Source organism: Wyeomyia smithii, chromosome 3 (genome assembly GCF_029784165.1).
Source record: "Wyeomyia smithii strain HCP4-BCI-WySm-NY-G18 chromosome 3, ASM2978416v1, whole genome shotgun sequence".
In the NCBI taxonomy this organism is placed as follows: Eukaryota; Metazoa; Arthropoda; class Insecta; order Diptera; family Culicidae; genus Wyeomyia; species Wyeomyia smithii.
Genome location: NC_073696.1, coordinates 252,601,333 through 252,616,624, shown reverse-complemented (window position 1 = coordinate 252,616,624; position 15,292 = coordinate 252,601,333). Strand labels below are relative to the sequence as shown.

At 39.7% G+C, this 15,292-nt stretch overlaps 1 protein-coding gene across 4 annotated transcripts in view; it reads left to right on the top strand.

The window, feature by feature from the left end:
• LOC129731757 (serine-rich adhesin for platelets-like) overlaps nucleotides 1–15,292 on the top strand; it is an 81,537-nt gene that overhangs the window by 25,514 nt on the left and 40,731 nt on the right. For 2 of the 4 annotated variants that reach the window (XM_055692004.1, XM_055692003.1), the window contains exon 2: nucleotides 128–707. In XM_055692004.1, coding sequence (XP_055547979.1) covers nucleotides 149–707 — 559 coding nt within the window. In that variant the 5' untranslated portion in view covers nucleotides 128–148. Of the gene's footprint in view, nucleotides 1–127; nucleotides 708–11,996; nucleotides 13,494–15,292 lie in introns of those variants that run through there. The other 2 variants (XM_055692001.1, XM_055692002.1) reach the window with 1 other exon arrangement.

The following is a 15,292-nucleotide window of genomic DNA, read 5'->3' as shown; positions in this document are numbered from 1 at the left end:
GTAAAACTGAGTAGCAAGCAGGTGTGGCGTGGGATTGGAATTTGTGTCGCTCTGAGATGACTTTAAGCTTAAAGCTTAAACCGTTATTTTTTCATAAATTTTAATTTCCACTTCTTTTTTATTGCAGAACTGTGAACTCCAGTGAAACATGCTGTCCGGTTTGGATACTTTACTGCAGGCGGCTCAGTTTCTAGAGCAGCAGGAACAACACCAGCTTCCACACAGATTAAGCAGAGATGTCACGATTATACCGACCAACAGCTGCAACAGTAGTGTACATACTAGTAATAGCAATAGTTCCATTAGCTTTATTCCGAGCAACAGTACCAGTATAAGTGAGAGTCGATTTTTGCCGCCGATCGGCAAGATCAGCAACGGTACGGTGATCCTGACGGCAGCCGGTGTCGGTCAGAATGGAAGCTCGGCCAGTGGCGTATCGTCAGATCGCCTTATTTCACCCCTTAACGGTGCGGGTGGCGGCACGACAGCAGCTGGAACTGGAACCACAACGGCCGTCGTAACCGGGCTGGTACCGCAGGGTACGACCGCCTATCTGACCACCGCCAGTTCCCAGCATTCGGTGTCACTGTCTTCGCCGCGCCATCCTGGTTCGGGCGCCGCAGCCATCGTATCGCTGGTGAGCGGCTCACGCAAGCGCACCATCAGCAACGCCAGCAGCCATAGCAGCTCCGGAGGATACGGCAAAGGTAAGTTTACATCTCGCGTTAAAATGCTGAAAATTTTGAAATGTGATAACTATTTCCTATTTTTAAAGACGGCCTAATGAATTATTTCCAGTCCAAAATTTTGTTCTCACTGATAAACCCGTTTAACTGGTAACATTGCGGTCAACAAATGCGTGTATTAATGTGTTAGTGCTTGAAAAAAGAGACTCTCTTTTACTCTTTTGTTGGTTGAGCAGATCGCTCTACTAAACAGACAAAATCTCTCTGAAAAAAAATCACCGGTTTTTTTTCTCCACTGTCTTCCTGGAAGCAAACCAAAACAATTTATTTCGGCACGTGTTAGGTTATACATTCAAACTTTGCTATTTAATTATACATAATTTAAAAGGGTTCAGTCAGCGTGTAGTAGTAACCGCAGCGAACCACGCTCCAAGTATGATGACAGTTCTACAAGGTATGCTACATTTTTGTCAATCCACGCACACAAACAAATCTCGTTATGAAAAATTTCGCGTGTTGTATGGAACTCGGAACATTTTTGGAAATTTCTCGTTTTATGTTGTTTTATATTTGACTTTTTTGGTTGGAGAGTGAATCTTCAGTTGAAACACACTAGAAATTGATATTAATTTAGATTTAGTGTGAAAAATTGCGACAATATGTCGAAATAAAATATATAAAAATGCTATATTTCTAATAGTTGGAGCATAATCTTGGTCATTGTCATAGCTCATGACTTTTGTTACTGTATGAAACATAAGCGACTCTATTTAGAAGCGCTATTAGAGTACAAGAAAAAAACGAAAAGTGCAAAAAGGTTACTGGCAAATTGATGAAAAACCGCATATTTTACCTAAACCGCAGTATGTTTATGTATTCCCCACAAATAAAACATGTTCAACATCATTTCTATAACTTTTCAGGAAAGTATGTTTTATAAGTTTAGTTTAAAATGCAAAATCATTTCAAATTTCATACAAAATTTGAAAAAGTTCATAACGATCACTAATACTAATGCATCGACGTGAATAGCATACCTTTTAGAACTGTTATCTATACTTGGAACCACGCTAGAGTGGGTGAGTGTGTGGTGAATATGAATTGATGGATCATTTTAGTCACTGGGATGAGGTTGTGCGTTCACCACAAAAATAAACTTGTATCAGTTACAGCAATCTGCTGAAAAATTCGAAAATTTGCTCATACAACTCACTTTTAGGTGGTTTTATAGTGGTTTTTATCTTTTTTAGATAATCGAGCAATGCTAATAGAAGGATGAATCATACGCTTCTGATGATACTCTGATGATCTACGTGATTGATTGATTCGATAAAATGGGTTCCGTTCGACAGTGTTGTGAAGAAAGGAACCAAATTTACATAGTTCTATTAACATTCAAATGTTATTAGTTGAACAGCTTTAATGAGCTGATAACAGGCTATGTAGATTCTTTGGGTAGCTTCGTAACTCCAAGGATACAGAGTCCACTTGGACTTAGTTGAATCGGTCACTCGATGTTAGTGGACTTAAGCATGGATTTATTCTTAGGCTTCCACTAACGCTTCCGACACGTTGAATTCTACGAAGCCTCGACAAATAACACTTGACAAAAGCACGACACGAGCACGAATTATAAATTGATGTCGCTTACTGTCAACATGAAATGATATTCCAAATAATAGGAGTGCGAAATACAGCTAACTTCCGGGCGATATCACAACAGATCAATGTTCCTGGTCGAAATGATCAGTCCATACAGTAAAAAAAAGAACCCTAACTTTATTTCAAATTTCCGAAATCAAAATAATGTTTATCTTAGAAAAGCTAGAATGAAGTGCAGTTTTTTGCGTGGATTTGTTGTATCACCGCAAACCGAAATAACTCTTGAAAACTTCGAAATTATATTCTCGAAAAGCTCCTGTGTTGTGTCCTTGCTTCCGTGCAAATTAAATTCTGGTTCAGCACTCTCGGTCGCGTTGTGGCCCTCCCGAATGTGTGATATCCGGCTGACCCAAAATAAGCACATACGTGCGTCATAATGCGTGGACACGGTATGCGTCTCTTCTTTGCTAGAACGCTCCAATAAGGACAGTCACGTGCAGTCAGCAATCGCCAGAGTTTCTCTAAGACAACAGTGGACGTCTTGAACACGAGGCTCAAAACGTACCTCCCATCCGTCGCTGTTTATCTATCTGAGAAATATATATATTTTTTGCTTCTTGAATTTCAATGTAATTTTGGATACAACGGGGTCGGTTTAGCTTACAAAACTGTCGGCCAGGAGGCGGAATTTTCGTTAGGGACTCGGTTTTTCCATTCAACACTCTCCGCTAATTCAAGTGTACATATTGAACACTGCATACTAACGACACCATTGGTTCTGGAACGTAATAGAATGTGATTAAGTGTGTGCCTCCTGCTTACGGTTTGGGTCTTGCTTTTCTAGCCTTTCGCGACGAACGATAAACCGAAAAGATATCCGCTTTTTGCTCCTGGTCTTGCGGTGCAATCTTACATTTTATCGTGAGAACAATGGGTATATATATTTCTGAATAGATAGATGACCCTCCAAGGGAACTCAAGCGCAGAATCCGTTCTTTCGCAGTTTACCGCCGTGCCAGCGCGGCGATGGAAATCTGATCATCGCACAAATTGAGTTTACGCCAGTTGCGCAACTGCATGTCTTTATTCACAACTTAGCCAACATTGAAATATTCAGCTACTCCTTTCTGTCCATTGAGGGTGATTTGTTTGTACCGATTTGACTTCCAAATTGGCCCATCATATAGTCGGTGTCGCTTTGAGCTGCCAATGCTCTTTGAAGGCTGGGGGTTTTCTGGAGGGAACTCGGTGGTTGTTGTGATACATTTTATTACAACCTTGAAAAATGTTCAAAGCCTACAATGTGAAATACAATATAAATATTAAAAATAGAGGAAAATTTGAATTTTAAAATTGATATAAAATGTTAAACATTTAAAAAATCTCAAAAAAAGATAAGAGAGCAAAAAACTGAACCACTGCGACCATTATTTGATTTATTGTGGTCTATTGTGCCCCAACTTACTACGTACAAGCCGGCGAGTTGATGTCCTTGCTACATTGCACATTTATTTCAGTTAGGCAACGCATTCCGTATGAAGTTGATTAACAGCACTTTCACTCAAAATGTCAGCAATTGCTACATGTCCCTTAACGCAGATACGCAATTTGTGTTGTATGAATACTCGCCATTGGCAGAGTAGGTGTTCCAAGGTTTGGCTTTCGATGCCGCTAGGGCGACATGTGTCATAATCAAATTTAACTTCTTTTTTGAGATGGTCTCACTTGGACAGCGCCCTGTGAGTAGGCCTGTGAATGGTCTCAGGTATTTTTTATTGTGCTTAAGAAGCGTAAAGGTATTCTGGCGATTTGGCTCTATGAATCTTTTCGATTGTCGTAATCCGCTTATAACATCTCAATTTGCTTTGATCGTCGCTTTTTTTATTCACCAAGTTTAGGTTTAAAGCGATCGGTAAGACTCCTCAAAAAGATTCTGGACCAGCAAATTAAAAGAATGACCCTTGCCTAGCTAGTTAGTCAGCTTTCTCATTTCCTTCGATGACACAGTGACCGGGAACCGAGTAGAAATCAATCTGGTTAGCGTTAGCCAGCTGTCGGAGCGATAAAGTGCAACCCCACACTTATTTAGAAAGGCAGAAAAAAGAATTCAGGGCTTCAGGTGCTACCTGACTACCGCCGAAAATGCAAATATTTACGTGTCGGTACCTTCTCTCCTGACACGACTTGAATTTCCCTCTACACCTGATGACGTTCAGAAAGCATTAACCTGTCTCGATGCGTCCAAGAGCCCTGGACCAGATGGTATCCCTCCACTTTTCTTAAAACACTGTGCGCACTCACTCTCGCTTCCGATATCCAGCATATTTAAAATCGGATATGTTGGAGAGGTCGTTTTCTAGTCTTTGGAAAATGTCGTCTATTACATCTATCCATAAGTCCGGCAATTGTAATAACGGCGAGAATTACCGAGGGAATTCGCTTCTTAGCTGCATCAGTAAGACCTTCGAAACGCTGGTTCATGGAGCACTGTATAATGTTGTTCGACCTTTGATCTCGAAACTAAACACGGATTTGTCCAACGTCGCTCCACAACCACGAACTTTATTTGCTACACCAATATGATGTTTCGAGTGGTGGAACTAAGTACTAAGGTTGAGTCCATCTACATTGACTTTGCCAAAGCATTCGACACGATACCACACGTGCGTGCTTCCGACAACCTAAGAGCGTTGGATCTCCCTGGTTGGCTGGTTAACCAATCGACGCTTTCTTCGGAGACTGTACCAATCACCTCTAGTGTTCCACAAGGTAGTGTCCTGGGGCCGATGATCTACGTATTATTTGTTAATGATTTGTGTCCTCGTATGTCACCTTTCAAGCAGATAACCTGAAGATTCACAGGATCCTTACTTTCATTCTCAATCGTTTAGTTTTCCAGTCTGATATATACTATCCACTACTGTGGTGTAAGGAAAATAGAATGAGAATGAATATCAAGAAATGTAGAATAATCTCCTCCTCTAGTCGCTGTGCCTCGTATTTCACAGATATCTATGCTCTGAAGATTCTGTTTTGTACTCCTGCACATAGCCATCTGGAATACATTGCTCCCATTTGGGCTTCGTTTCATACTTCGCTCGCCATCAGAATTGAACGGATACAGAGGCTGTTAATTAGTTTTTCACTACGCAGTTTACCTTGGCATGATCCTCTTCATCTTCCAAAAAAATCAGATCACTGTGCATTGATCGATTGGGATACGTTAGAAGCAAGGCGACAAAGGATCCAAATGATGTTTATTTTCGACATACTCGGCGGAAGCATCGAGTGCCTTCAATTACTTCAGGAAACACCACTCTATGTTATACCCCGACAACTACAAACATCGCCTCTTTTTGCTGTTTCTTTAAATGGAACTGCGTGCGGCCAGAACAATCCGCTCTTACCTGGAAGCCTTCAACGACGTTGGTATTTACTATGACAATACTATTTCTATGAATGTTTTTAAAAATAGAATTGAGAATAGGTACGATTTATTCGAAACCGAAACAATTAATAACAATAACGTATTCGCGCATTCTATTATCGCGTATATTTTTGCCTGTAATACTCTTGACCAGATCCCATGAAAAAAAAAATCCTGGACCTATAAATCCCGCTCCCGCAGAATCTTTTATTTTAGAACCTTCTGTGTAGAAAGAAAGTGAGCCTCCCAGAATGCTGAGTCAACCTTGTTCCCAACTTTCTCGTTCTGTCACTTATTGTCTGTACGGAATTTTCCCAATTTTTGTTGTTTTCTATTAGATTACACTGGTTGACAAAAGCGCCAAAATTTTTCTTAGGGCTTAAGCTGGAGAAAGTGAAGGATTGTAGCTGTTTATTCCTGTGATTTGTGGTGAGCCTAGCAAATATAGAAGCGTCAAAAGATCTCAGAGTAATTGCTCGTCGGGTTCGTCGCTGCTACGTTTGCTTACGGGGAAACTTTATTAAAGTCTCTGTGGACTTTAAGGAGAAACTGGACGGTGGCTTTTTTCCATACAGTTTTGAGGTTAGCCAATTTTGTGCGTAAAAATTCCAGCTCCCAGCTAAGAAATTGCTATCATATGCACGCATCAGCGGTGCAAATAATCGATCAAAGTTTCACACACGTAAGCTTTATGATTTTCGAGAAAATTATCATGCAAATTTCGGGCAATATTTCGGCACGGAGTTACACCTTTTGCTCTTGGCGACTTAACTAGCAGCATAAAAAATCACAGAAGTGTTTAAAAAGCAATATTTTTTTTTTTAGTTTTACAGGAATGGTTAAACAGCCACAAATGTTTTTTTTTCAGTTTTAGCTCTAGGGCAAATCCTCTTTTGAAACCTGATATTGGTAAAATTGGGCCTAACTGTTGTAACCATCTGTTTGGCAAACACTTTTCCACGTATTTTTTACTATTCATTTTGTCAGTCGTAATAAATGGACGAGACATTTGCAAATCGACTGCCAAACCATAACCTTCATGCCGAATTTTCGGTGTTAATGGCTTTCACTGATTCAGGGACATCTATTTCTTTCGGTGTTGTATAAAATTTTGTTCCTGGTAGAGTCGTAGAGTCTAATTTTATGTAGGATTTGTCTTCGTGCCTCTGTGGTTAGCGATGTCGGTCGGCTAGCTCTCCCACACGGTTGTGATATCGGGTTCGATTCCCGATCGAGTCGAGGATCTTTTCGAGCTGGAAATTTTCTCGACTCAGCACTGGGGCACGGTGTATCGTTGTACTTATCCTTCACATGCAAAATGTGCCAAAAACAATATCGGTAACGAATTCTTTCAACTAATCTAGTTGATCGAGACCGCTATTAGCCCCAAGGCTAAGCGTGCGATATTGTTGTTGTTGTTGTCATCCATAACAACACATCCCGATTTCTTGGTCAGAAGTTTGTCATAGAGCTTCCTAGCCCTCTGTTTCACAGTTTCAACCTGTTAACTGCTTCTGCTACAGACGAGTCTAGCCCATTCTTTTATTGCATCCATAATGTAGTTTGAACTGCTCTGACACTCACACCTTTCTTTTTGGCTAAATTCCCGGTCGAAATACCACTCACGGTGCCCTATTTGTGCACAAATGGTTTTATTTTGTCGCAGGAAAGGCCACGCACGAGTTATTGCCAAAAAATGTACAAAAGTATTTTTTTTTTGATTGCATATCAGGCATTGAAGATACTGGAAGCGACAAATGTAGATCCGAATTGAAACTTGTTGCCATTCTTGGAGGCTATTTTTATACTAAATTTCTTCTTAAAATAGTATGTTAAAAAGACCAGTATGATAGGCTTCGGAGAAGATCGTCGACGACTAGTGACCACAACAAGGATGATAAAATTCCGCCTTGAGGGCATCCTATGGTGCACTATACAATGCTTCCTAGATATCGAGAAATCGGTCAGGAAATTTTCCTTGGCTTATATGGATTTTCCGCGGTAGTCCACGGTATGGTACGTGAATACAATATTCTTTCCAAAAAGTTTAGATCTGCCACAAAAATTATTTGGTCGGCAGTAAAAAAATCTTCAGCCGTTCTGGTTTTAGAGTCGATGTCAGCCTTATTTGTGATAAATATGGCTTCTTAAATATATTTCTCTTTTAATCATTTTCTTTCGTTAGCAGGGGTACTTTCGAGTTCTTTTCAAGCTTCTTCAAAAACATTTTTGATAAACTTTGATTTAACTCGTTGGAGCCTTTCAACTAAAGAAAAGAATCAGTTTAGTCTTCAGTCGCATCCATCTATCAGTCCACTTTTAGCTAAACTTGGAATCAAATCAGCTTTTTCGGCTAATTTATGTAATATTTATGATCATATTTTATTCAAATCTTTTCTGTTAAATTAAAGCGTCTTAAACCATTATTTCCATTGTAAGCTTTTTCCTAGCTTTCAGTAATGTGTGTTCAGTAACCATTTTGAACAGAATTCAGTAATCTTTTTATTCAGTTTGAAAGAAATGATGTCAAGCTACATATACTAGAGTTTTTATGCATTTCAATTTAAACTTTTCCTTGGATATTTTTTCTGGTTTATAGTTGCTTTTTTAAGTTATTAGATACTAATTTGATCATGTCTAACAGTAGGACATTGAGCACAAAACAAGATTCCCCAACGAACGATTGCGATATTTTCATCAGCTAACTTGACCGCTCCGGCATATTATTTTATCAGGGGGAAATGATAGAAGAGTCGGTGTGTTCGAAAGCCTGCTTCCAGCTTGTATAAAAGATTTTATCTTTTCAGCTTGCAACCTCTTTGTTTTTGGCCACTTATTTGTTTTTTTTTTTGAGCATTTACGACTATTTTAGAAATCAAAATCTTTTTAGAGTTGATTTTTGCGTCTATTGTGCTGTTTATTTGCTGGCATTTATAAGTGTTTTAAATCATTCAAAGCATAATTTGTGATTATATTTCATTCGGTTTATTCCGAATTATTAAGGCGTTTGCTTTACCCGTTCGAATTCGCCCTTTTCTGGTTATTTGGTGCATTTCTGAGCATTCTTAGGCTGATTTTTGATGGGATTCTTTTCATGTATGGCTTCACTGGTCTAAGTGGTTTTAGGCTGTTTTTTTATCCTTTTACTGACATTTTTATTTCTTTAATAACTAAACATTTTCCAACTTTTCTTTGTAAAACATGTCCACGTTGACAAAAAAGGGGAGGAGGGAATTGGGTCAATACTCACGCTCGTCTAAAATGATGATTTTCGTGTCCATATGGAATGTGAACAGCCCCTTACACCTCTCTATAATAATTGGAATAAAGAGTTTTCTGCTTCTCTGAAGCATAACAGATACCATCTATTCCCGGAGATTTGTATGGTATGGTTGGAAGGCGTCTATTGCTTATTCTACCTTCGATTTACAGAATATGGAGCAGCCAAGTTCCTGGAATTCAGACCAAAACGCATTTTCCCGAAAATCTGTGGTGTCAGTACCGTCATTCATTCTCAGCCTAGCCAAACCGTTGGAATGTTTTTTAGACATTACTTTTTGCAACCTGGTTGTAGTGGAAGTATTTTCGATACGTTCACACATTAGCTTCCAACTGTTTCTTCTAGATTCTCATATTTTATTGTTATATTTTGTTAGCGAGTTTTTATACAGTTTGCACTCACCTATTGGTTTAAATAAGCTAACTGTGCTTCTCTAGTCAGCCGGCTGAATATAGAATAAACCGAAAATAGCTAAACAGAGAAGGGTAGGAGTTATTTGTATGATCGCATCACTTATCAAAGTGAATTCTGATCCAATGACCCCTCCCCTACTAACAAAAACCTCCTTCCTGTGACCTTTGTGGAGATGCAGAGGTTAACACGGTCTCCAAATAGCAAAGGTCACACTAACATTCCTTTCCTTTTCCCATCTGATTGCAAGGACGTGGCCGGCGTCGTTATTGATCCTTCAAAGTATTGAGTCACTAAAACTTGTACAATGAGAATGTTCTCCCAACCCCATTCAGTTGATTCACTGTGCAATTTTACTGATTCGGATCAATCACGAAGTGCAACTAAGTTTGCAATCACCTGTTAGTTTTTCTCTATTATATAAAAGTCTTTATTTGAGACTCACGTTTTGACTGAACTTGAAATATTATTGCTTGAAATATTAAGATTGTCAACAAATTTGTAAAATAAAAAATATCACAACACTGTCAAAATGTCAAAAAATTGAAAGCAACAAAAGTATCGGAAATGACAAATATAAATGAATCACTATGAAAGCAATGTAACAAAATCAAAGAAAGAAAATTGTTCAGAATATCAAAAACTCATAAAATCAAGAAAAAGTTACAGAGCTAATAAAAATGTTAAAAATGACAAAATTATCAAAAGTACGATAAAATTTTGAAAATAAAAAAAAATATAAAAATACCAAAAATATTCAATATTACGAATGTTAAATTTTCAAAATGTTAAAAATATAGAAAAATGTTGAGAATGTTAAAACATGTTAAATTAAATTTAAAAAAGTAAAAATGTTGAAAAAAATAAAATTATTGAACAAACGTAAAAATGTAAAAAAAAAGTTAAAATTGTTGGAAACGTTAAACAGTATTGAAAATGTTAATTCTTACAATTCGGTCAATGGTCTGCCAATGAACAGAGTGGTGAAAATCAGGGAATGTCAGGGAATTCCTTTTCTCGATCAGCGTAATCAAGGAATATCAGAGAAATCTGAAACATATTCTGGGAAATTTTTTTAACTGAGACGCGTTTCAGCGCAAAAACTGATTTTCCAGCACAAAAGACTAATTCGGGACACCTAATGTTCGGTTTCATATTCAATTAGACTTTTTCACTGGGATTTCAAATTTGCGTTCATCTACGTTGCACTTTTTTGTGATGAATGATGAAAAATATCAGGGAAATTAATATTATATTTCAGGGAAAATCAGGGATTGAAAATTTTTTTGTCACCCTCATAAAAACCTCATCATTACAAGTTTTATTTTTGATACGTTTGAAAAGTTCAATTTCATAAGAGAACCTTCTTATTGGAACATAACAGAATATCAATGATGTTTAGATTTTTCAATTGTCACTACTTCTAACTGTTGTTATCCAGTAAAGTATTTGTTTAACATTAGTATTAATTATGATTCGCCAGAATAAAATTAGATAGAGATCACTTAGACTGAAAAAAAAAATGATTTAGAGTCCACAAGCCAAACAACACGTACAACCAGCATTGCCAGGTCATTTTTCCAAAAATCTGGAAAAGGCAAAATGAAAATCTGGAAAAAATCTGGCAGTCATTTCGTGGGGTGAAAGGTTAATTTTTCGGATAAAAGTCTTGGGGTACGCAAAATTTGAGGTGACAAAATTGCAAAATTTCGCGCTAAAATCAAAGTGATGACCTTTTTGCGGAACAGAGAAAATAAAATCTGGATCATATATGAAAAAAACTGGATAATTGGACATCAAAGCTGTCTACCTGGATACATGTTCAAAAATCTGGATAATCCAGCTAAATCTGGATACCTGGCAACGCTGCGTACAACCGAGAGAGCGCAGCTAGAATTTAATCATTCCAAAAACGAAAACTGACCGGTCAACATCGAACGCATGAGCCATCGCAGCGCAGGAGCGATCGAGACTCGAGTCTCGTCTCTTTTGTGTCCGAGCTTCGAACGAAACAGGCAGCGCCTGGCCAGCCAAAAATCCTAGGCAATTTCTTTGTAGGTATTTCACATTCAAAACGACGACGTCTAGCAGTCGCGACTTTTGATTTAAATTGCGAATCGGTTCATCGGGGCCACATCATGTCCAATTTGTTTTTGCCCTGCCATGAGCGATGAACTTGAATTTTGGATTTGTTGCCTTGCCAGTCGTGGCAAGCTGGGAGGACTGTTCAAGTACTAAAATTTTGAGTTTATGCACTTGAGAAACGGTTTGCGTTGCTGATAGTAGCAATGCTAGTGGCAGACTACGTGCAAAATTCTCTGTTCCATTCACATTGATGGGATTTTTAAGGAGTACGTTTATTCTCTCTCCCGCTCCATGCAGCGCCCACGGCAATGAATATGCAATTCCCTGTGCAACGTCAACTATGTATTAGGCGGTTGTCTCCCATAGTCTCCCATTTTTTTACACGCTTCTATTCAGGCAGGCAGGAAAAAGAACGAACCGTGCGTTCTCTTTCACGCCCCGGCACCGAGTGAAAACGAGCGAAGTTTACTGAAAAGCTCCGGACTTTCGCCAATCGTCAGTCGTCTGTTGTACTTCGTCGCGCTTGGTCGGATTTATTCTGCACTGTTCCACCAGCACACTTACAGTGGACTGACAGAGGTTCGGATTCGTAGCAAATTGCTCAAGAAGTTTAAAAGATAAATCGTTGTGTTCGGTGTGTCTTAAATTTGTCTACGGTCGCCATTTCAAGCTCCTGGATTCCGTTGGAAAAACGACTGTGATATGCTAGTTCCTGTAGTCAGCTTATTAGATGAAAGTTAGAACAAGTGCTGGCAGTGAAATCAGTGTGATATTAGAAGCTGAAAATGTCGCTCAATGAGCGTCTGTGATATAATAGTGTTAGCGCCAAACAAAAAAACGGACGGAGCCTTATCGTGAACACTTTTTCTTTCAAGTGATAATCACACGCAAGATTAGTTCAAAGCGACCAATCTAGGATTCGCGTTTCGGACGGCGATGTACAGTGATAAGAGGCGCAGTGTTTACGTTGAAAGTAGCGGTGATAAGGACAAATGTTTCCCATATTCTATTCTTTGGAGACATCAGCAGCAACAACAGCAACAGCAGCAAAAACAACAACAGTCTCAGCAGATGGCTCCATTCCAGCAGGCTCCCATAAATCCGCTTATCAATGAATGCCTTGCACATTCGGTTTCGCCTGGATCTGCTTTCTACACGAAAACTATGGTGACCGATGTGGGCATATGCTTTAGCATGAGCAACGTCAATTTGAACAGTGACTGTCCACCGTACCTTGGCCATCCGTCGCTGTCCGTCCTCGGGAAAGGCTATGCCAACGAAGTCTGGGCACCGGCAAATGGTTCTGCTGCTGCTTCCGCACTTGCCAAATACCGGTCGACAACCCCAGCGTTCAAACCGCGAAACCGTACTCCACCTAACCATGTTTCCTCTTCCCATTCGCCACCGTCAAGCGCTCCCTATGCGGCTTCCTATAGTCCTTATTATTTTGCTCACCCGAAAATTCCTATCAAGATCTACAACAATCGTAATCATTTGTATCCTTCAAACGCCGGTCGGTCGACGGATGATCCAACGGAAGCAGTTTACGGTCATGAGTTAAACAACTACTACGGATATACGATTACGGACTCTCAGACCGCCGAACCGAATAAATATCTACTGGACGAATCGCATCGAAATGCCCACCATACATACCTAAACAATCACTGCTACGATATCTGCATGAACAAAGCTAGCGGCGAAATGGAAACCATGGTGGACTCACTAGGTTCACGTGACGCACTTCCGGCGGATAGCCCTCCGATTAACGTAGTTGATGGTGGTGATGAACCGGCGGTGAGTGACGGAAGTGACGGTGAATCCACGCTGCTAGATCAGCAAGAAGAACCGCAGGATTTTAGCCTCAAGGGACCAACCTCCGACGGAAACTGGCTCAGTAATAACGCAACTCAACCGATGGACGACGTGCTGCCGGCCGATGAAGAGTGCAGCCGACGTACGGCGGCACCCAAGAAGAAGTGGATACGGCAGCATTTGAAGGGTATGTGTTGAAATTGATTAGAGAAGTTAACGTTTTTGAGTTCTATCAAATCGTTTGTTCCTTCTGGAGCTCCACGATATTGAAAAAATATAACTTTTTAATCGTTCCTGTGAATTTTGATGCCTTTAGCAAGCTCACATCTCCCAGATGGTCTCGAGGTACGATGCTGACCTAACAAGCCAGTCGTCGTGGGTTCGAGTCTCGGCTCGGGAGAGATTGTTGGTGTCAGTAGGATCGTAGCGCTAGCCCCGCGATGCGTAGGAATCAAATCTCACTCTACCCTATATCACCCTGCCCCCGTCGGAGCAAAGGGTTAATGGTGAATCATCGTTGTGGTACCTGCTGAGACATGTTCTTCGCTCTGTGCAACTTAATCCTGCTAATAAAAGGTGGTTGCATAACCGGAACACCAGATTGACGTAAATTCATTCAAGTATGTATAATGCGATATCAGCAGGAATCCTAGCTCGCAGCTGTCTTTTTTTCTTTTCCTCTCTATCAATTTGCATGCATCTATTGATTACAACAATGATGAAACAAGTTTTAAAACCGAAATCACAATAAATCATCGTGTGGACTCATTTATTTGTTTTGCCATGGAAGCGCATGGTATCTGGTTGGTCATATTGTGGAGGCAAATTACCATAGCGAATTCGCGTGATTCTTCAATCGTTTGTTTTCACAACTGTAAAATTTATTGTGTTGGCTGCTGGATCGACTCTTGATAATGATAGGTACATTTCACCCTTAGCCTCGAAGATTCTGTGACCAAGGAAGGAAGAGGAAACCTGTTGTAGACGTAATTATTTCACGGTGCCGGTTCAACCGGTTCTCACAGTAGGGGAGGATTGTACAAAACGCACCAGTTGAGCATTTTCGCGATTTACAGCGCTTCAAATCATTTCAAAGCGATATTGAATGTGTAGGATGATTGTAGGATCTATTTATTGTATGTTTGTGACGAAGTTTATTATAAAATACTCGATTTCAATGTCTTTTTTGGTAAAAATCAGCCCGTGACCAAAACGCACCACAACAAAGGTCAGTATGCTCCAAAGCAGCAGGCTAATATGCCACTAGCAGAAATCAGCACGCGAAGTGAGAAGCGCTTGAAGTCTCGAAAGTAAAATCAAAAATAATGGAACATGCTCTAAGTTGTCAAGCAATCTCCTGCAAGCTTTTCATAGTGCATTCTGCCCCAGTTTCAATTTGGATTATTTTTAGGTAAAAGTTGACGAAAGTTAGTGAAATAGTTTGAAATACTCATAGTATTATAAACTTCAAAAGTGTAAAGGTTAGGGGAACCATAGTTTTTGTATTATTTACTAGTCAGGTAATCATAGAAGCTTAAATAAAATTCATGAATAATTACATGTTGGGCAGAGCCATAGCCAATTGCACAGTTTTTCGAGTATTTTAGTCATTATGGCACACTTTTTTATATGAGAACTGTAGAGAAGCTGGGTTTTTATGAGAAAAGTGAAGAATTTCGTCATAAGAAGCCACATGTGTAAGTATTTTGGAGAATTAATAGCATGGGCCATCTTACCCAACTGGTGCGTCTTGTACGGTTCTCCCCTATACTCCAACGGTAATTGTTCAAAGTAGGGGTAATTATCATTACGGGTGCACATGGCGAGAGCCGTGTGTGAGTTTATCCAGACGGAGACGGACGGGCGGGACTAAAGCTAACACCGTTCTGGCGTGTTCTTCCAGACAGTTCGTTGGCGAGAATGTACGATTAGAACGTGATCATTTGCAGCTAAAAAGTTGCTTCTAGATTTGCTCCGTAAAACTTC